The sequence below is a fragment of the Larus michahellis genome, chromosome Z (assembly GCF_964199755.1).
Source record: "Larus michahellis chromosome Z, bLarMic1.1, whole genome shotgun sequence".
NCBI lineage: Eukaryota > Metazoa > Chordata > Aves > Charadriiformes > Laridae > Larus > Larus michahellis.
The window spans coordinates 45,386,995-45,409,292 of NC_133930.1; the positions used below are offsets into that span (position 1 = coordinate 45,386,995).

A 22,298-nucleotide genomic window follows, 5' to 3' on the forward strand; every position below is an offset into this window, starting at 1 on the left:
AACTTGTTAAAACTATAATCTGCATCTCTTTATTTATAAAAGATACAGCAAAATATTAATGAATTGAATGTACACAGTAGCTGGTCCTTTGTGGGAACTAAATATTATTTAGTGGGTGCCATTATGTGTCCATTTGTATTGCAATCAAATGGCTTTCATAACCTTTTCATAATTAATGAAAACCCTCCAATGACTTGTCCCACTGTAGAGAGATGAGGTTCAATAATTAGGATTCTGGAGGTAGAGATGATCTTGAGAAAGAGGAATCCTACAAAAGAATACGCTCAAAAATATTGAAGGCTTTCTAAGGATAAAAAAATATTTAAAAACAGATCTCTCTAAAATATTTTCAGCAACCCCTTCCCTTTCCAGCTCTTCAACAGGTAGAAAATGGAAGTCACACCTCTTAGCCAACTGTGAGAATGGATAGCCCAGACTTCTGTTTCCACTTTGACTGTGCTCTTAAATTCCACTTCTACTATCTGCAGTCACTCATCCTCTTGCCATTCAAATCCACGCAGGCAGTCGGCAGCCCAGTCATTCCCTGAAGCTTCTGGTATGAGCTACTCACATGTTTCCTAGATCTAATCCAGTCTGGTCATTCACATGTTACATGCAGAGTAATGCTTTACAGATTTAGTTATATTTTAATTCAAGTAGGGATAAAACAAGTCATTAGATCACCCTGGTTCCATGTCATGATCTTCCAAAATCTTCTTTTGATTTGATTATTTTAAAAAATCTTGGCTCTTGCTTGCAGGGAGTTGAAATCTTCAAGAAGATTAATTACTCTGACTTCCTCCAGTGCCACAATGCTTCTATGGTGCTTTCAAAGATTAATGCTATATCCTCAGAGACACAGGTAAGCATTATCAACTGTATTTGCAGAGAAGGAAATCAGGATACAGAGTGGTGCTATTATTGTCCCAGATGATAACCCAAACAATCAGATGCCAGACCTTTTTTTTTAAACCACTGGACCAGCCTTGCCCACTGTAGCAATCCCTTAGGCTTCTTGTGATTCCCTATTTTGAATTTTAAGCACAAACTAGTACCAGACAAGCTTTCACTGCACATGTAAGACACAGCAAGACAGCGATCCTTTCTCCTCATTTAAAAACAAGTTAGTCTTCCATGTATCAATCAATCCATATATCAATCAAACTGCTCTCTGGTTCATATACACTAGCATCGCTTCTCTGCAGCATTAAAAGGTAATTGTAGACAAAACATCAGAGGAGGAGACTGTAATATAAAAAGACAAATGTACCTAAACAAAAATATTTACCTTTGTTATCTCTCCTAATTACCTGTTTGGTACTGGCTCACACGCACAAAAAATCTTTTTAAATATTAGAAAATGTTCTCTCAATTTCCTCTCCCCTTGATCTTGCAGCAAAGTTATGAGATTTCACTTCTACCAGTGACAATTACAGCAGAACACCATGATGTTATTGATGGATGAGGAAAAGATCGACAGAGAATGTCTACACAATGCATACCGAACACACTAGGCCATATCCTGAATTCTTCAGTCAGCACTTACACAGGGAACAGTCTTGGGGCTTATCTCCTCTTTGCCCCATACGTTCCACAGTCACTTACACAAGAGCAAATGCGTATGTGAATTCATTCTGAATCACTAGCGTCTTTCACCTCTTCACTGATGTCAAAGATTGCATATGGCGTAAGGCAATGGTGAATCAAGCCTCATGATCTTTACAGGCAGTTTTGCCTCAGAGAGCACTGGCAGACACTGAAACAGAACAAATAGCACCAAAGTACAGGTAAATGAAGAAATTTACAACTTGAGATTTGTGTGGCATTCCTTCCTAAAAATTACGCCATGGTGTAAAATTAAACTTGCCCACATATAAAAAACATGGTGTACAAGAAAATTTCTGAACCAATGAGTTCTGTGCGCATCTGTGGCAATTGAGGTAGATTTTTTTTCTTATTCCAAATACGTTCCAGCATATACTTATTTAAGTTCTCAACAACGCTAAACAAAGGTGTATCTTCGGTCTCTTTCAAGGCAGGCCTTTTGGCTAACTCTTTGACTCAGGAAGTGTGTTCTCTTCATCACCATGTTGCATAGGCTTGCTGTTTCCTCTTAATGTTAAAAATGAGTATCTCAATCCTCCTGCCATACTAAAGAAAAGAGAATGAATAGAGGTGTCAGAGATACCTGATGTTGTATACACCATTCTATAGGTAAATAGCATAAATATAGCATAAATTAGGAGTGCCTCAGAGCTACGTAAGCCATCTGAGAAACGAGCCCTGAGAAGACAAAGATCAATTATCAGTTGCTCCAACAGATTCATACAAACAGATGTAACAGTTCATCCAAACATACAGGAACTCACAAGTCATAACTCATATTCAACAGGCACAACTCATTCAGTCAGTGTTCTCACTTCCCACATCACTTGGCTTTTACTTGGAAGCCTCACAGCTCAGAACTGCTGCTTGTGAAAAAAGAATGAACTTCAACCCTACATAATTAAACTGCAGACATGTTTCCATAGTTAAGATCTTACCATAGTAACATTCAGTATTTGAAAACAGACATGAAAAGACATCACTAATTGTAATGAACTTTACATCCTGAGGCAGTGCGTTCTCAGACCAGTAGTTTCAAAACTGCATCAACGAAGTGGACCAAACCAAAAAAACCATAAAACTATATCTCACTGAGAAATCTTCAGCTTTAACAAATAAAAGCTATTCAAGTTCTACTCACCAAATGTTTAGCCCTATAAAGTTTAACACAGAGAATATGTAATCTCCACCAATCAACATTCCAATGTAAGCAATGGATATATTCTGAAAGGAAACAAAAGCCATGTATTTATTGAAGTCAGTTTTCATTTCCAAGAATATAAATTATATCAATGAATTTACTTTTCTAAGGAAATAGCTATACTCTGTTGTTGGCCACTCTAAAAATCAGTGTTTAAATTAGTTTCACAGGATGTCAGCCTTATGGATAATGGAACAGCAAAATAGAATAATATAATAACTATGTTTTCTAATGAATAACTCTCTGGGGAAAAAAAAAAGTAAAAAAAAAAAACAACAAACTATTTTACGTTAGGTAAAATGGAATTATGGCCACCCTCTGAAAATATACTTTGTTTTAATCTTTGGAAGGCTGATTTCAAATCCTATTTCTTAAGAGCAGGTTTTGGATTCTCAAGTATAAAAATTATGCTTTAAAGTTACAATAAAAGCTCTTTACTATTGCTTTACTATTGCTCCTTACTTTGCCAACTAAATGTGCATTGAAAGCACTTGGCTGAAGTTCAAGGCAGGCACAGTTTAAAGCTAAAGATTCTAACCCTCACCCCACCCCCATCAAGTTTTGGGAAAACTGTCCCCTATAGACAGAATGAAAGCTATACAACTGTGTGATCATTTTACCAACACTTTGTTGGTTTCAAATGTTTTAGCAGTTAGCCTGGATGATTACATCATTTCTACCAATTTCTGCTGGGGACTTCTGCATCATAAAGTGCTTCTCAACTTTAAAGTTGTTCAGAATGTCTCAAAGACTAATCATTACTCAGAAAATAGAACTAGTGTTTCTCTGTCTTAATGGTTCAATGCAGACATATAAAATTTAAAAGACTGCTTTCCGGACCACAGAATGAAAACTACTAGATTAATCATCTTGCCAGCTTTAAAAAAAAAAAAAAAAAAAACTGTAGAAAGAGAAGTACCATCTTCTTTTTGCTGATTTTGCTGTGCTGGAGGTATCGTTTTCCTTAGTCATCCATGAAAGGGAGCACCCTCAGGACTGTTATTCCTGTGCCTAAACTAGTTTGGATTCTGATAGTTTTTTGGCCCACAACTGCACAAATTTCAACTCTTGCTAAAACTCTCACAGCTTACAGCTCCATGTTTCTCTCCAAACTGGCCTACAAAAAGGTGCTTTGCAGTCAGTGATCTTACTGCTTCAGACATGCTGGCCTTATGAACAACACAAAGGAAGTTGCACTGGTTTAAAATTAAACTGAGATAGAGAAAACAGACTGTAAGAACACCAAGTTCAGTTTTTAAGACAGACATGTTTTGGTGTTGATCAAATTGACCAGAATTTATACAAACCAAAACGAAAGAGTCCATTCAGCTCAAACACAAGTTCTCACAGACACCGAAGCAGTTGACCATAAAGCAATAAACTTCTTACTACAGCTTAGCCATTATCCTGTATCTATGAATGCCCTATTTATTAGCAGCAATAGAAACTAGCTCAGCCCAAAGTGAAAGTGGGTTAGTCTGTATCAGTTTGCAATGGATCTGCACCAGGCTACCTTGACTAACCCACAACAACTTGAACAGAAGCAGGTTAAATGTACATCTTTTAATTAAAGTGGTTCAAGTTTCTCATGTAAGAAAAATAAAAATAAACCAATCCATTGCTTTCTAGAATATACCTAAGCTTCAATGGAAAAAAACAAGGTCACTTCGTTTTGTGGATCTGCCAAATGTACAGCACAAGCAGTGTCTCAGTATCTGCCCTCATTTCACGTTTCCAGCTCCAAGTATAATAAGGATCATTGCTGAGTAAATGCTCTTCCCTGTCTATTTGAGTATTCTCATCTCCCTCTTCTCCGTAACTCACCTTGATGGCACCAACAACTGTCGTTGTAAGCGCAGAATTGTAATGACTGCACAGGACAGTAGAATACATCAAGAGAAACCTATATAAAGCAAAGGAGGAAATTTTATAAATTCCTTCCAGGGAGCTCAGAAGTGTAGCAACACTTTGAAATGTTAAATATTTTCTGGATCAGTATTTTGCTGGGATCTTCGATCCTACCTGTTCCAAACCCTAAAAAAGGATTCTGTGGATCTGTATTTTAAGTTAATGATGTGCATATAGACAGTACTCAAAATACACATTAAAATGTGCTGCTTGAGCTCTAGCAGAGTCATCCCTATTTTCTGTGCTTCTTAAATGTCAGTATTTGAAGCTAGTTTGACCCCTTGGTTGGTGACGTGTGAAAGCGCAGAACAGGATCCAACTGACTTTTTTATTCTTGCTTTGACTCTGCAGTTTCAAGAGGAACAAAGCACTATTTCATGACTTCTGAGTCTCTCATACTTTTCCAGGTACTTTAAAGAACAAATGCACTGAAACAGTTCCTATACTAAAGGGCTTACATTCTATTAACTGCAAAGAAGTTAGATAATCAGAACAGAAGGCTGTCAGAGACATACTGAGTACAGAAAGTAAAAAGCTAATGTCATGTTGTTGACCACTGTACTGTGAGGTCAACAACACAGATAGTACTGAAACAGTTACACTATTAGAAATAATTAAAAGACAGGAGAGAAGCCTTGAGGGAAATATATTTTCTTTGAATATTAACATAACTTATTAGTGAGCCTTACATTTGAGATTTGCAATTTGAAACACTGTCATTACACATTTTATTGCCCTGTGTCCTTACCCCAACACGCAGGAAAGAATAAATTGGAAGACAAATAAAATATTTGTCCAGTGCTGGAAATGTGTTGCCTATTAAAAAAAAAAAAGGAGAGAGCAAGAATTATGTGCTATATAATCACCTGTAAACAGATATAAAATGTAGGTAAAATGAAAATGTGTAAAATCACAAGATACATTTAATTCATACTATAATTACAAAACATTTATATTACTACTGGAAACAGCTTCATGCATTTAACTTCAGAGACAGGATGACAGCACCCATGACACCTAGACTCATTCTCGTAACATGTATAGCAGTGCAGATACAAAACTGCACACTACAAGCAATGAATATAAATACGATATGGAGAATTTGTGGTTTTATATTTATTGATACAGATACCGATACGTGATTAATATTATATAATAAATAGTGTTGATATCAGACAGAGAGAAAAAGCAAATAAATAAATACTCTCCCTCATATCTATTTCATACCATGGATTCATTCATGAACAGCTTTCAAGCTCCAAGCCTGCATTTTTGAGCTCAAAAGTAGATTAAATAACCATTACAAAGGTCTCTCATCAATGAAGATCAATGGAAAGGCTAAATCATCACTTTGAAGTCTGCTTCTTAGTGATGGCAGCACACAAACACACAGTGCCACACAACAGTCACTAAGAAACTTGTCACAAATTCTTTTCCATCTCTAGTAACTCAAGGATATGCATCATTTTAATCTGACTAGTTTAAAGTCACCTGTATCAGCACAAAACTCAGCAAAGGCTGAACACATCCCTGAAGAACAGGATAAAGGCTGTTAGTCCATGCTGAGCTGTGGCTAGCTGAGCCTCCACCACCTCGGGTAATAGATTAGATGGATGTCAGGCAGCTCTGCCCTGCTAGAATTCTGCTGCGTGCAACAACAAACTGCAAAGTATTACAGAGAGTCATTCCGGGGCTTCCTTTCTCTTCCACTGCATCATGCTTTCCTGTCCTCCTAGTCAGCCACCTGGTGAAGGAGAAGTGAATAACTGGGATACTCACAAACTGCAGTCTCTACAAGATGTGGTAGCTACTGCTCCAGAACTAGTCAGAGGAGCAGAAGCAATGTCCCTATCACATAGACATGGTACCGATATTTTGACTGGTGAAAGATACATGCTGTGCATTGTATGTGATGGATCAAGGCAAAAAGCTCCGCTATGGTAAAAGCAAACCAACTTCTATGGCCTGAAAATCTGCTAAATACAGCTGTATCTACAATGATTTCTTGCCTTTTCATCAGTATTTTTCCATTTTCTCTCTTTTTTCTTTGATAATCGCTGTGCATCACATTGACACTAGTTATCCACATCATTTAATGGGACTTTTAATATTAAATGACCAAGCCAATGCATATGCACAATAGGCACTATGCATTTCTCTTATATTCATTTATTCTTTTTGGGTAATTGAGCATTAATTTGTTTGTGACAAATTAACGTGGGCACAACACACTCTCTATTTTTCCCATAGGATAAACCTAGCAACAAGGTAAACTTCCCTGTCCAGTTCTCCCAAAGTGCCTCCAGCCCTGTCTGCTGGGAAAGCAGTTGAAACCTTACAGCTATACAAATTTGGCCCCCGCTATGACTGCCAAGAAGGGCATCAGCTGCATTTTCCTAAACTGGCAGAAGGTCATGCTGGACTGATGTCACAAGAAGAGATTTCACAATAAGAGCTAACATAAATCCGTCATTTTCAGGGAATAATAATTTTTCCACTTAAAGCAGACTTCTAAGAACACAATGACAAAATCATGTGAGTCCAGGGCACAACAACATACAACAAAGGACACTGGAATGATTTATGACACTCCCAAGCCCTGTAACAATTTTCAGTGGCAAATCTCAAACATTTCCAAAAAGGCATACAAACTGTCTAGACTCATTTTACTGTTAAGAAAAAGGCAACTCAGCAGGTTTGTGAGGGAGCCAGAAAAACACAAGCCTCCTGGTCTGATACTTTATGTGCCAGGACATACTGCCTATAGTATTATACTGTATTATGATTAGCTATGGAGAGTCATGCTGTCGTTCTATGAAAATTTAAAATATAAGTTACTAACCTAGACTGAGACTAAACAGGAATCTGTTTTGTGCATCAGAATGAGAGAAGGCCTGGAAATTGTCTGTTTTCGGTAGTTGCAATCTCATTTTAGAGCATGTGGCAAATCACACAGTGCAGCTGGATTCCCAACTAATTGCTCTGGTTGAGAGTCCCGAGTCATACATTAGTTCTTAAACAAAGATTAATACAAGGGCTATCACAAAAACTCAGCTTCTCCTTAAAGTGAATAATTGCAAGTTCTTACCTGTGAAGGGCAAGTCCAAGTCACATATTTGAAGTACTGGTCACTAACACAGAGATAGGACTACCTCTTTGAAAATAAAAAAAAAAAACAAAACCAAAAACCCCACCCACCCCCCAGCTGAAGAAACGGAACACAATACCATTATCACTCTGAGATATGCAATATTGCTCCTTACCTGCTGTAAGTCTCCAGTAGAAAAGCTAATAATAACTGTTGGAATCACCATGAAACAAGCATTATAGAAAAGGACACCATATTTTCCCAACTCCTGTAAAAAATGAAACACGGTGTTTGGAATTACAAGCCATTTGGGAGAAAAATACTAAATATTACTCTGGCAACCCTTCTGACTTTATCATCTATGTTGTTCAATGATATCAATGACATTATTGAAATGTACTATGTGCACTTCAATTTAGTACATTTCAATTTAAAATACAAGCTTGTGATCGTTGGCTTCAATGTTTAGTACTGAGCTGAGTTTCCACTTCAGTCACACTGTCTGCACACTCAGTAGAATATTACTGCTCTGCTGTATCTTGAACAGTTTCCATACAACATCAGCTAGTCAGAAACTTCCCAAGGCACTGGTCCAGAACTGCTTTGTGTTAGACTCCCCATAAGTCTGTGCGCCTGGGCAAGGGATTACCCATTCCATCTACTGCAAATCAACCACGAAAGCATAGGGCAGTGTGGTTCCCTGGGGCCAGTGTAACAGGAAAATTAATGAATTCGGACTCCTAGATGGAGCATCTCTAATCACTGGTAACTGATGTAACCCCAAGCAACTTGAGGGATGTCGTATATCCTGTTGGTTAACTTGCTTGACAGAAAGGGAGAAGATTGGGGGAATGAAAAAGCAGCCTTCCCTTCCTCCAGATTAAGCCATGATACTTAGCAAATCTCTCCAGCTTATCTCTTGCTTTAAATGAAACTCCATACTTTACAGAAAACTGTGAGACCATTAACGTGCTGCTCATAAAGCAAAATACAGAGTCGGGATTCAATGTGACTCCTGAGATTATTAAAAGATACATATTTCCACTGTACAGGCTGAACCACAAAAGTCAATGACAAAACCTCTATCCAACATCTCCAAGACTGCTCTTTGCTATGGGGTGGTATGTTTTTATGGCACTGTATTTGAAAAGCAGCCTGCTCAATGTTTACATAAAGTATAATGTATAATAGTATCGCATTTGGCATATCTGGGTTTGGTGTAGACTTGCTTTTAGATAGCCAAAAAAGATAACAGTTATTGTGGTTATTGGCTCAAAGTGGACAGGTCTCTGTTCCTACCCACAAGCTCATTTTACATAAACCTCAATTAAAGTGTGTTTCTAGTCAAAAAGCCATCTTCCTTAGATATATATAATCAAGTTTACAGGTAAGCAATTTGCTTTTGGTTTAGATTTATTTTATTTTTTTAGACAAAACCAATGTTTTAAAGCCACTACAAACTCTGCCTAAAAGACTTGGGAGAAAATAAAATACACTGTTTATCTAAGCCTGGCCCGAGATACTAATAACACGTTTTTCCCAGGCTGTTCTGTATTAAGGAAGCATATATCACCTGAAATATGAAAGCAAATAAAACTACTTATTAGTTCATAACTGTATATTCATAAACTCATATAATAAGTAACCCACTGTTACCATACTGTCATAACATTAAATTCAACCTAATCACCCCACAGTTACCTTTGGATCAATTTTCTGCTTTGTGTAAACTCCATTTGCGGCTGTGAAGATATCATTTAGCAATACAAACATGTAGCCCTCCAGATTAAAAGACAGATCGGACCTGGGAAAGAAATATTATATTGTAAACAAGCAAAGAGTATACTATCCATTGAATTACCTAGAGAAATATCATAGATGAGGAAATGCAAATTCAGAGAACTCCAGCAAGTCACAGGTTTGGCTTTAAGTCTTCTTTCTAAGTCAAAATACTTTACATTTCTCTAGTTACACGACCATCACAAATAAGTCATCAGAGAGTTCCCAGCACTCAGTGTGGAAGTGGCAGGAAATGTTCAGTTTTCATTCTGTGAAAAATTCCATCTGTCTCAATCCTGACGACCTGTCCAATTATTACTGAGTATACTTATCTATTTCTTTTAACACAAAAAGTAGCTAGGGAATAAAGTCCAACTACTTGCTTTTTGCAGTCAGACCAGACATATTGTCATACTTTCTGTTTCAACTAGTTACCCCATGCATATAGGGTAATTAATTTATTAGGACATGGCTCTATCTGAGTCACATCACATGGAAATTATTTACCTTTGTACGTAGCAAAGCCAAGAAGCAAAAAACAACATCACATTTCCTGTTAAGTAAAGGAATATTCAAACAGAAAGAAAAGAGACTAGCATACAAGTGCTTTGTGAACTTAATCTCACATTTGAACTTCTTCAAAGTGATTAAAAAAATAGACATTGCCTAACTCAAAATAGTATTTGACAACCAAAAAATGAGTCCTTCTATCAAGAAAAAGAATGTATTTTTCTAAGATTATTAAAATACACTGATACTATGAAATGAAAGCAGCATTCCTTACATAGTTTTAACTGTTTCATTTGTGATCCTGCAAACATGGAAAACCTACGGGGGGGAAAAGAAGCACACAAATACTTCCAGCTGGAGTTAAATTTTTCCCTTTGTATTCCTGCACCTCTCTATAATATCAGTAGAGACATTTTCCAAATCAACTTAATCCGGAGCAACTGATCTCAACCTAGGTTTACTTGGCACTTTATAAGGAAAAAATCATCCTGTGGTCCTTTCTCTCATAACATGACCTCGTATAACAAATGAAAACCTTACCCAGCTGCTATGAAAGCCCCAAGAATGATGGCAAATACGCTGACTATAATACTCAGTGGATATCGTTTCCTGTAGACAAAAATTAGATAGTTCACATTTTCATTATTTGAAGATGAGATTAAATGGCTATCTGCCTGAAAAGCTTCAAGCAATTAGTAATGACAGAACATTTAACAGGAAAGCACAGTCTTCATAACCTTACAGAAGCAATGTGATTGACCATGTGCCACGCTATCAGACCTTGTCCCTGAGAACAGAGATTAAAAAAGCATTGTAAGCAATCTGCTACTAGATAATTTTAAAAGATTAAAGGTTCAAAGTAACAGTGCTGGAACAAACTGTAATTTACTGTGTATTGGTATTCATAATGGATGTATTTCAGTGTCTTCCAGTAATCCAATAAAGGAAAATCACTACACATTTCTCATGTAGTTTTTGATCTCACATTTCCTTGGGAGGACCCTGTACAGCACACTATCTGGGCTATTTTTCAGATAGATACTTATTTTGAAGTCAAACTGAAACCTTGTACTCAAATAGGAAAGCAGGGAAGCTCATCATATTCTTCACTATGTCTACATCAGCACTGCCACAGAGCAGGGAAAAGCATACCATAAAACTATTCTGCTTCTTACACCTCAATTACTTTATTTAGAAATGTCTTTATTTAGAAATGTTTAGAATTTTTGCACCATACTGCAATGTGCCTTACAGACATTCCCCTCATCATTCTCTCAGGCTAGTCTCCAGCTCTGAGCTGGCCTGTGAGAAAAGATCCATCAAAACAAATGTACAGTGCTCTTGGAGAAATCCCGTGTGTCAAAGGAGCATAGCTGTGGACCACTGTCCCAACAACAAAGCTGTATGCAGTCTCTAGATATATTAGGCTTTGATCATAATGACTCTCGACAGTAACAACCCAGACCTTCACTGCTTTTCAAATCCTGAGGCAAGCCAGTACAGACTCTCTGGAGTCCTTTCATTTTCAGCCCTAAGGAAATACACTGCGGCAGTCTGTATGAATACAGTATTCTGCTCTTATGCTTTCCTTAATTTAGGATGTTGCTTGGTTTCATACACGACATGGCTGCAGTCCAGCTGAGAACTGATGACAGCCTCTCTGACTCACATTTTTCTCACTTGTTTGCAGGAGTCCTCAGGCCAACAGGAGAAGACAGCAAGTTCTGCTTTCCCTGTGAGAACTTAAAACCAGAAAAGAATCCCGGAGCATCCTCAAATATGAATCACATTGATCAACTGCTGTTTCAGCCAAAAGGAGAGAACGGTCTACTTGGGGGCCTTCTGAAAAGCTTTTCCCCTGACCATCACTCTCATGTTGCCTGAGTTCAGCTTCAACAAGCTGCTTTTCCCCTTGTCACCTCACCTTAACCAAGCAGAAGCCATCTGGATAGAACTATGATGGTGACAAAGTATAATGTATTTATATGCATGTTCATCCAAGTCAGTACAACTGAAATTAGTGATCCCAAGCTGCAACAGCATGCACTTCTTAATTTCTCATCTCAGAGGTATCTATAATTAAGGAGTTTTCTGATCTAACAGCACACTGGTAGATACCATTTTGTTTCATTAAACTGGTATGGTATTAGACTTGACCCAGAAAGCTACTCTACATAAGCAGACTGCCATGCTATCATCACTGTTTTGTGTCCTAAGGACCCATCTGTTTCAAGCAGTTTGTTGCTTAAGGGCCTCCAAGACAGGACACAAAACATAACTGCTAAAAGTGTCTAAGTTGTGCTCTCCTTACCTGACTCCTGCGCAACAGTCAAGAGAAGATGCTGTGTAAATGAGAGCAAGCTGAATTTTTTTTTCCTGTATTCACTAAATTGTATGCATTTGTCTCAAAAAATCTACTTAAGATCACTTTCTTTGCTTTTCTCTACTTATCAATAAAAAGCACTCATTCTATATTCTCATGATATGCCACGCATTTGACATGATCTAAAATAAAGGTATCTTAAATGAAAAAAAAAAGGATCACCCAAGTATGATGATTTCCAGCAGTAAAGTAAGTGGAATGGTAAACTTCCTGAGTACTGTAAACATCGGCAAACTGTCAAAAAAAAAAAAAATCCAAGATAAACATCATTTTTATGTTCCAATTCTTATCTAATCTTACTAACCAGAGGATGAAACCATTTGTCCGGCAATAAGCAACGAAAACAAATTCCCAGCCACTTATCATGTATAAAAAGATGTCAGTCTGACACTAGAGGTAGATTAGATAACCAAATCACTGAAAAATAACAAGATTTGCCAGTTTGTAAAACAATGCAACTGACTACCTTTTAAAAGGTCCCTCTGCATCAGTCAAAATCGAGTATAAAAGCTATTTTCTACCCGCCATAGCCCTTATGAAATAATTCGTTCTGTAGAATTCATGGGCAGGGTAAGCAAAAATGATTTCTCTTGCAAACTTAAATGACACGCTATAAACCTATCTCTGAAAACACAGAACAGAAATAAAATACAAAACAAACATGCTTAGTAAATGAGCAGTACTTTCAAAAAGTCAAATAGATCCACAAGAAAAAATCAGAGAAAGTATAAGAAACATGAAAGGTGGTACCAGCTGCAACTACCAAACAAACAGCTACTTTTGAACAACATATTGTTGGTCTACACGAAGTAATGCAGTTGGAAATCTTTTTGATTAATTTGAGAAAACACTTGCATCTAACGCTGGAAATCTGATAGCATGGCCATACAGACCAATCAGTCCTCTGCTTAAGGTAACTATTGGCAACTGCGTTAATAAATGATACAAATCCTAACACAGAGTTTAATCACTTTAAACAACAGACATTTTGAAGTTATGCATAGGATCACCTCCACCTTACAGACAACCCAAACAAGGCGGAAAGTTCGATAATGTAAACAAATGTCACATAATGTAACAAAACACAATGTAACACAATGTTAATGGTAGAAACACTGCAGCCATTCTTACTTTTCTGTTACAAAAATTAGTTATGAATAGTAAATCTGAAAGAGGTATGTCAGCCATACGAGGAAGAGATGGTGCACTTGTGTTTAAAACTACCTACTAAACTTTTTATTTTAAAATTACAGTTGGGGAAACAGGAAAGAAGAACCCATGAATCAAACTTTTACAGGATTGAAACCACTTTCATATTCACATTGGCTGAAGTGCGACTAGGGACAGTACTGCTGAAGTCCTTATGTCTGCCTGGTCAGTCACTTCAGTCGAACAACCTCTGAATGCGTACAACACAGAGTTGCAAAATCAAGCGTCTAATATTGCTAGGCAAAGAAAATCAGTTCTATAAATAAAAAGAAATGTAAACAAATTAAAAGTAATACATGTTCTCTCACAGCTTATGTCTCAAAGTTATGAAATGCTGAAAACCTAAAAAATTCTCCACTTTGGTTTAGGTTACTACCAAACCCTTGGGAGCCTGGAATAACACACAAGAAACCACCACAATGGTAGTGATGAATCCTCTAACTCAGTGCAGCCGTTAGGCTTCTGCCCTCTTCTTCCACAGAAAATTTGGTCATTCAATCTATTATAGCAGGTCCTCTACATAACTTACACTTTTTTAGCACTAGCATGGAAGCAACTCTCATGAATCTACGCTTACGCGCATACAGGAGCCAGCGAGCAAGAAATCCCTTGGTGGTCAGCAGGGCTAGGCTGCTGTCACCACCCCACTGCACCAGCATTTTTCCATCTCTTGGCGACTCCTAAATAATCTGCACCAACATCATGGTAGAAGTCTTTCCCTTCTTCTTTCAAAAACGTCTTTCTTACAGCTTTCAAACCCTCTGGTTAGGACACACAGGAAAAGCTGGACGCTTGGGTGTGAGGGGAAAGGGAAAGTACTTTCATTGTCACAGAGGAGTATTGTGATTTTCTGTCAATACAGGCCTGGCTAAGCCCCCCTTAAGAAACATACAACTTGTAACAGATCAAATGTTTGGGTAAGAATTTCATAATAGTATCAGGGGTTTAGACAGACCGACAGACATCATACGCATTTAAGTCCCTGCGCAATGCTCTTCTTTAGTGATTGATTATTTTTTACCCCCACAAAAGAAAAGGGTAAAGTCCAAAGAGCTTACTTATAACTTCCATTTACTGTACCTGAGTTTGCTGGTACTTGATAATCCACTTATGTGGTTTCCAACATAAATCAGAGGCAGAGGAAACAACTGCGATAAAATTAAAAGCACAACTCAGATTATTATGTTTTGAAGCATTGTTAGAAACTTTACTTGATAGAATTTGATAGGTGTAGTATCAGGAGCACTTTTAGCTAGGAAGAGGGTTTCTTCAAGGAAAAAAAGAAGTATATTGCAAACTGATCTGTAGCTCTCCTTCATGTGACCTTGCACAACCATAGCTTCACTGATTTCATCAGAAGAGTTGCAATCTACCTCTAATGGGACTCAGAATCTATTTACAGTAAACGTTAATCAGGTTTATTTTAATTACTGTAATCCTCAGATTAATACCCATTCTAACACTTGAATTTTAGGTATAAAAGTAATATTAATAACAGTGGCTAAATAAGCAAGAGAACAGGTGGAATAAAAGAATGAATAAATTGTAACTATGCTGTGCTTCTGTAGGTACTCCACATATACTAGTATGCCTGGAAGACACACCATTGTAGATCTACTGAACAAATTATGCTATGTGAGATACTAGAAAGGTAAGTATTTAGGGGTAAATTAAACTACCTTTTTTCGCTTCTTGCATAATGAGACTGACTCACACAGAAACATATGGGCCCTAACACAATACAGAGAAACAATAACAGAACTTCAGAGGCTTAAGAAAATGTACAAGAATTCAGAGATCCCTACACAATATTCAGCTGCAGCTCAAAGCTGTTAATTCTCCCACTACAGAAAAGTTGCAGAAGATTAAAAGCAACCAAAGTAATCAATGGGAGCAAAGGTGGTGTGTACATCTAGTTCTATTCACTATCAGCCAAGTGGAGCCGAAATGCCAGAAAGACAAACCAGATCCTCTACCCTAACATATGTAATATTTGCTGCTGTTCTGCCTACACACGCTTCAGTGCCTACACACTCTGTGTGTTGGAGGCTATGTCCTCTCAAAGCATTGTGTGCTGGCAAAGCATATAGAGGAGTGGGCTGCATTTTGTCTATGACAGAAATTCTGCATTTCTTTTACAGCAAAGACGAGAGGGGAGAAAAGTGCAGTAAAAGTTAACTTTTAAATGAAAGTAGCAGTAAAAGTAAACAGGACTATAATCAGGAGTGTAAGTAACCATAAATATTCAGACCGTCAACGTAAGTTTGCAAAAATTTTGTAATGCACTATCTCTTCAGCAGACTTTTATTTAGAGAAATCTGATTCATTTCATTCATAGGATGAAAACAGAACTGACATTACACTCTCTGTCGTGTGGACTTGGTCTATTGTAAAGACAAAATTACAACATCCAGCACAACATCAGAGATCAGTGATATAGTTACTTAAAAAGAGTCAAGAATTCCACTAAAATAAACACTTTGCTACTTTAAAACTCTAGCTGAAAGCACAGCCCAGGAGTGATAAGCAATGACAATCTGGGTATCAAAGAAGGCAAAAGCTGTCAAAAGCATAAACAGTTGGTCAAAGGGTGCTTTAAAAAGTAAAGAAATCAACAATGAATAATCCAGCTAATTCACTGTGACTAGTAAAATGCAGCACTACAAGCAAGTTCTGGATGCTGCAGTGCCGACTTGCTCCCAGCACACTCAGGAAAGTCTTCCAAAGGATAGATATTAGGACAAAGAAAAGGGGTGCTGTATTTTTTTAATGCCTTTGCAGTGATGTTAAAGTTAAGGTGACAGCAGAGACAGAGAGTAGTGGGACTGGAGGAGGTGGAGGGAAGAAACTTCTCGAGGTCTCAACAAGCTGTTTATATGCAGAACTCAAAACTGCACACTGGGAAACCTTTCTCTTTTATATTTTGGAAAAAATAAGCATTGTACATTTTGTAATTGATGCTACAGATATTCCTACAAGATTTTTACATGCAGAAATGCCAATGATTTCAACATGCATTTAGAATAAAGAGCATTCACCAATGGCTGTGAGACGTTTATAGTAAACCTCATACTGGTAGTAAGACAAGATTCTGCAATGAAGATGCTGGCCTGATCTTCAGTGGGCCATGGTACCTGAGCCCTGCAGCAGAGCTGGGAGCTAACTCCCTCTGTATCTCTGATCAGACACAGAACAATACCCTGCAACAAGCCATAAAAGCACAGGCTTATGCATCAAAGTAAAGCTCCAGCAACATTGCACATGGATGCAAAAATCTAAAAGGATCATGACAGTTCCCAAACTGAGATACATAAAAGATCTTCTCATATTTCCTCTGTCCTGCCTCTTTAGACCATACACACTTCACACTTAAGGTCTTTACGATGCAGCCAGCCCCTACCTACAGTTGTTTTCAGTGAGCATTATTTTAGCCCCTCCTATGGAACGTGAATCTTGCTTTTGGAGTCAATAGTTGGTGGTTGGGTTTTTGGTCTATCAGATATTCTTTCCCTGTTGTTTTATCACATGTCCCATTCAAATTTCCAAGCAGCCTTTCTCCCTTCCTGCTGTGATCAAAATTCTTTATTAAACACAGATCTCCCAATGATCCCAAAGGGAGCTGTATACATCCAGAAAAATACTTCAGGAAAGAGTTCATCCAGCTGTATGAACGTACAGCACCCTTTCCTGTGCACTGCATAACAAAATGGCACCAGATTTCTCTGCAAGCAAAAGGCCAGAATACTGCAGTGAAATTAAAATTAACAAATCCAATATTAAATGAAACAAAGATAGAAATATTCACATTTGACAAACAAATGCAAATTTTTTTTTGTTCTTCTATCTTGTCTCCATAAGAAAGAATGACACTATAAGAGGTAATAATTTCTTATTAATATCAGGACCTACATAATCCTTACCTTCACAGGTATACTTTTGTCAAAATCAGGGAAGTGCACAACCTTATTCAGTTTTGACACATACAGGATAAGTATAGTGGCTGCCATCTAAACAAAAACAAAAAACAAGAAGCCATGTAAGAGCAAAATTGGAATGTGTGAATGAAAGAACTGCTTCAAAGACAAAATTTCCATGTGCATTTGACAAATGCTAGGTATTATGTACTTCTTTCAAAGAACAACACAGCACATAATAAACTGGAATAACGTAATTCTTACAAATTTTGCCAGACATTTATTTGAAAGTACAACATAGACCTATGCTTTACTATCTTGAGAAAATTCGCGACAACCTGTGAAACAATGCATGCTGAGAAGGAGCTGAGAACATAAATCAGGACATTATCCCAGAATAATCATGCTATTTTCACTCAGAGTGTTGTTTAGTGTGCGGAATCACTCTTACAGCTTTTTTGGTAATGTAAGACAGGGGTTGTGCACTGATCAGTCCATTGACAACATGATGAAGAAATCGTAAAGATACAGACAGAATAAAGGAGAACATCTAAGCAATCACACACCATAAGAATTAATGCTGGCCCCAAGGAAGAAAAAGAAAGTTAAAATTTTCCTTATACAAAAATACAGTAATTGGCTATCTAGAAGATGAGGTGGAGTCATGTTCTGCAGACTAAAGCATTATACCATATTATATGCAGGAAAATCTTGCAACGATCAGTCAACAAAACAGGGAAATGCCATTCTTAGGTTATTCTTTGCAGTCTTAGGTTCTGCAAAGGAATAAAGCCATAGCATTGCCCTTAACATGAATTACTGCCACATTTTCTAGTCTTTGGCTTCCACTGAAACATGATGCGTGGCTCCTTGAGCGGTGGATGTGTATCTCTTTCCCCCTCTCACACAGCAAAGATTTTACAAGACATTTTACTCTTTTCAGCACCAAACAGTAGAGATGTTAGCCTCACAGTACCCTGTTTTCACCTCTTCCCCACCACCCCGTAGCTTGTGACCTTGGCAGAAAGTAAATCCTCTCTTTTAAATGTATTTGCCTAAACAATCCTTGTTTCAAGGCTCCATCTTTCCCTGCCATCTCTCTGCAAAGTCACACGTCCTTTTTATGGACTGGGTACACAAACATTTGAACTTTTGTTTTTACTATGATGCCTACTAACAACAAAAATAACAAAAAAATATATTTCTGCTGCAGTACTGCAAATTGCGCACAGGCAAGTAAGGCAAAACAGAACAAAAACTGTGTGAGAGTCCTGCTGGAAAACTTCTGGGAAAGGGGGAAGAGATTTATGAGGAAACATGCAGTTTGCCTACAAATAGGGGCAGTATCTCTGCATATAATCCATAAATGTTCAAGGACTCTCATAGAATCTATGCACTTGCTAGAACAAATCTTGACAGTTTTGGAGGCCAGATCTCTCAGTTACTGAACTCTACAAGGGGAAACAAATGGCAATTCCAGTCCTTTACGTGACTCTTCCCAGCAAGAGTTTTGACTTTACCTGAAACTTCCTTGATCTCACTAAAACAAATCACTCTTCCTTACAGCGTATCTAATTCAGAAGACAAGCAATACAGTATAACAGTTTTTCCCCTGTACAACAGACCTCTATGCTAACATGACTTTAACTTACAAAATAGTAAGTATATTTAGTATGCTTTACTTGTGAACATACCTGTCCAATTCCAAGAAACATCGGTGATGGGAAGCTGAAAAGCATAAACAGATACTTAATACTGAGGAAAGAAAAAGAAGAAAAAAAGAGGAAAAAGAAAAAAAAGAGTTTAAATTCAGCAACAAAATCAACAAGTGGACATGTGGATGACCGGTCTGTCTTTCACAAGAGCTCAGGAACTGCTACACTTATTGGAGATCTAATATTTCTACAGAAAAACACAAGCTGCATCAAAATAATATAGCATATGCACAGTTCAACAATTCTAAATTGCTAACTGTTTTGGGGATATTTGTAAGTGAAGGTAACACACTTGGAGAACTCTAACAATGCATGATTTTTTGAGTGGCCTCACATATACAGTATACATCCTGAGATGGTATAGTAAGTTACATCTCTTGCACTTGCCCTAAGCTTATCTCCACTGCCCAAACACACTAGCAATATGTTTTTGTAAAAAGAAAGTACCTAGGGTAAATGTTGTAGAAACATTTATTGTCTGATAAAACAGCTAAATTCCTATCATACCGCTTCAGTTAGCTTTAGCTGAAAGCATGGAGAGTTGAATGTCAAGAAAGCAGAAACTTTAGCAGGACACCCGAAGAGCCTGAGTGCCTCCATTTTTACCCCTAAATCCACATCAAGTTATAAGCAGTAAGGGTGTGGCAGTAACTGCTAGTTCTCTGTATGCATAATGAAATACAAGCAAAGAAGTTACGATGGACGGCTGCTTTATGCCACAATCAGCAGTGTCGGGAGCCTCTCTGCCCAAAAGCTTTAGATGTCAAGGAGCTCCCTGAATGTGACAGCTCCTGCTGCTTCCCAGGAGTCTCACAGCATTTTGCTGGACTGCCCTGTCAGGTCTGGTCACACACAAACCTGCATCCAGGGAATCTAAATAAAACCCATTTCTGTGCACATCTGCACTAACAAATGCTTAAGGCAGTTCCACGTCCTCAACAAGCTCTGTAATTTTCCATTTATCAAGGCTCCCTGAGGTTGTCGTTATTTATTGCAGAAACCACCAGGAAGTGCCATACTGCTACTTGGTGCGCTGTGAAATGTACATCTCAAATGAGCACCGCTGGGACAGGAACACAGTATTAGCAAAAGAAAGAAACGCTCTGAACCACAGCAGGAAGACCATAAGCACACTGGATTCATAACACAGATAGAGGGTTAGGAGCAGCCAGTAGTAAAAGAGATTCCGGCAAAAAGAGATAATACGGGGAAAAAAAAAGAGTAGAAGAAACAGGACTTAATCATGTGACACATAAACTGTGTTTTGGTTTGTATTTACAGCTACACCACATAAATATGGAGACTTCACTCATCTGTACCACACAGATTTCTCCAGACATTTTTGATTTGCGGAGCCCTAAACATTCCCAGCAAGGCTGCAAGCTCTTTATACAAAATTTAGGCTAACTAATGGCATGCTGTCCTTGACTATCTCCTACTGATGTGCTAGATGTATGCCAGGGACTTACAGGGAGCTGCAGACTGTATGATGAAAACCACTATAAACCAAAACCTCAGCTTGCCTCATGTATCATTTCTGGGAGATGTTCTATATACCTGTTATGCACTCAAATAACACTGAACATTAGAAAATAACAGCAAGTTTTGCTGTTTATTTTTTTTCCTTTGTTCTGTTTTGTTTTTTTTTTTCTTTTTTTAGTTCATGAGGTAAAACACAGCAAAACCAGAGCAAACCTTTTAAGTAAAGAATACTGACAGTGAGAAGATCACCACTACAGGACAACAATTGCATATGGGATGCCCTATCGAGTCAAAGACATGGTTTTTCAGTGGTTTTATTATTAAGAGATTTTCTGAGGTTTGCTTCCTGTTTCTGGCTACCTCAGAAAAGAAAGGGGCTCGCAGGAAGGTAACCTGACTGTTTGGCAGCAACAGTTAGGGGAAACGCTGTTTCCCTGAGGGGCCTGAGCTGGTGCAAGTGGCGAAACACCAGCCTGAATGCTGTGAATGACGACAGGCTTTCGAGGGAAAGACCATCACGCTTCAAAACCACGTCTGGACAGGACTCTGCCGCTGGGCAGTTTTGCAGAAGTGGTGCATACTGGGCATAAACGGGGTCTGGAACCAGAGGAACCGACCCCAGCCTCAGCACATTCCCCAACATCTCCGGTACTAAAAGCGCCTGTGGCTCTGGGCCAGCTGACTGCCCGGGGCCAGAGCTGCACCGACACCCCGGGTTACGCTCAGGGTCATGAAAACGCTTCCCCGCCGGCTGGGTGCGGTGCGGCCCGGCCCGGCTCGGCTTCGGGGACGAAGTGCTGCCTGCCCTCACCGGGAGAGGAGCGGCACCGCCGCCAGCCCGCGGGGATGGCCGGGCCGGGCCGGGCCAGGGTCCGCCGCGGCCTACGGCCCGGCCTGCCCTCACCTGTAGGCGCTGAGCAGGGCCTTGTTGACCAGCACGATGAGGAAGGAGCAAGTCCCGTAGAAAAGGGCTGAGAGCACCCTGGGCAACGTCGAGGCCGCAGCGGCGCCCGCCGCCTCCCCCGCGGCCTGCCCAGTGCTCATGGCGGCGAGGAGCGGCGGCGGCGGTCAGGGCCCCACCGCCGGCTGCTGGAGTGCGGCCGGCCGGGCCGCCGCCGCCCCTCCTCCTCTCCCCCGGCCCGGCCCCGGGCGGCGGCGGCCGCAGGGCGCCCCCTGGCGGGGCGGTGTGCGGAGCCCGCGCACGGGGTCCCCGTCGGGGGGGGTTACCACAGCCGCGCCGCGCCTCCCCGCCGCGCCGGGATCGCAGCCGCCCGGCCCGGTCCGGCCCGGCCCCCGTTAGTGCCAGCCCCCCGCCGCCGCCGCCGCTCTGCGGGGACCGGCCGACAGGGAAGGTAGGCGGGGGTAGAAGTCCAGCGCGACGTGCCGGCCGCCGCCCCCGGGGGCGCCGCGCCAGCAGGGCCGGTCCCAGCGCTGAGCCGTGTGCCCTCCACCGCAGGGTGGCTTTGGTTCTCGAACCGGTGTCACGGGAAAGGAGTTGAAACCA

At 39.5% G+C, this 22,298-nt stretch overlaps 1 protein-coding gene across 3 annotated transcripts; it reads right to left on the bottom strand.

The window, feature by feature from the left end:
• Positions 1-8: 8 nt before the first annotated feature.
• Positions 9-21,931, bottom strand: SLC35D2 (solute carrier family 35 member D2). Of its 3 annotated transcripts, XM_074569784.1 has the most exons (12): positions 21,699-21,931; positions 19,292-19,325; positions 17,604-17,690; positions 14,764-14,831; positions 12,637-12,708; positions 10,632-10,700; positions 9,504-9,606; positions 7,978-8,070; positions 5,463-5,530; positions 4,631-4,709; positions 2,747-2,829; positions 9-2,151 (listed from the first exon to the last, which is right to left on the bottom strand). In XM_074569784.1, the coding sequence occupies exons 1-12, from the start codon at positions 21,836-21,838 to the stop codon at positions 2,049-2,051; spliced, it is 999 nt and encodes a 332-aa protein (XP_074425885.1). In that variant the 5' UTR covers positions 21,839-21,931; the 3' UTR covers positions 9-2,048. The 3 variants fall into 3 exon arrangements, with proteins under 3 accessions (XP_074425885.1, XP_074425886.1, XP_074425887.1); XM_074569785.1 differs by lacking the exon at positions 10,632-10,700; XM_074569786.1 differs by lacking the exons at positions 10,632-10,700; positions 12,637-12,708.
• Positions 21,932-22,298: the final 367 nt, after the last annotated feature.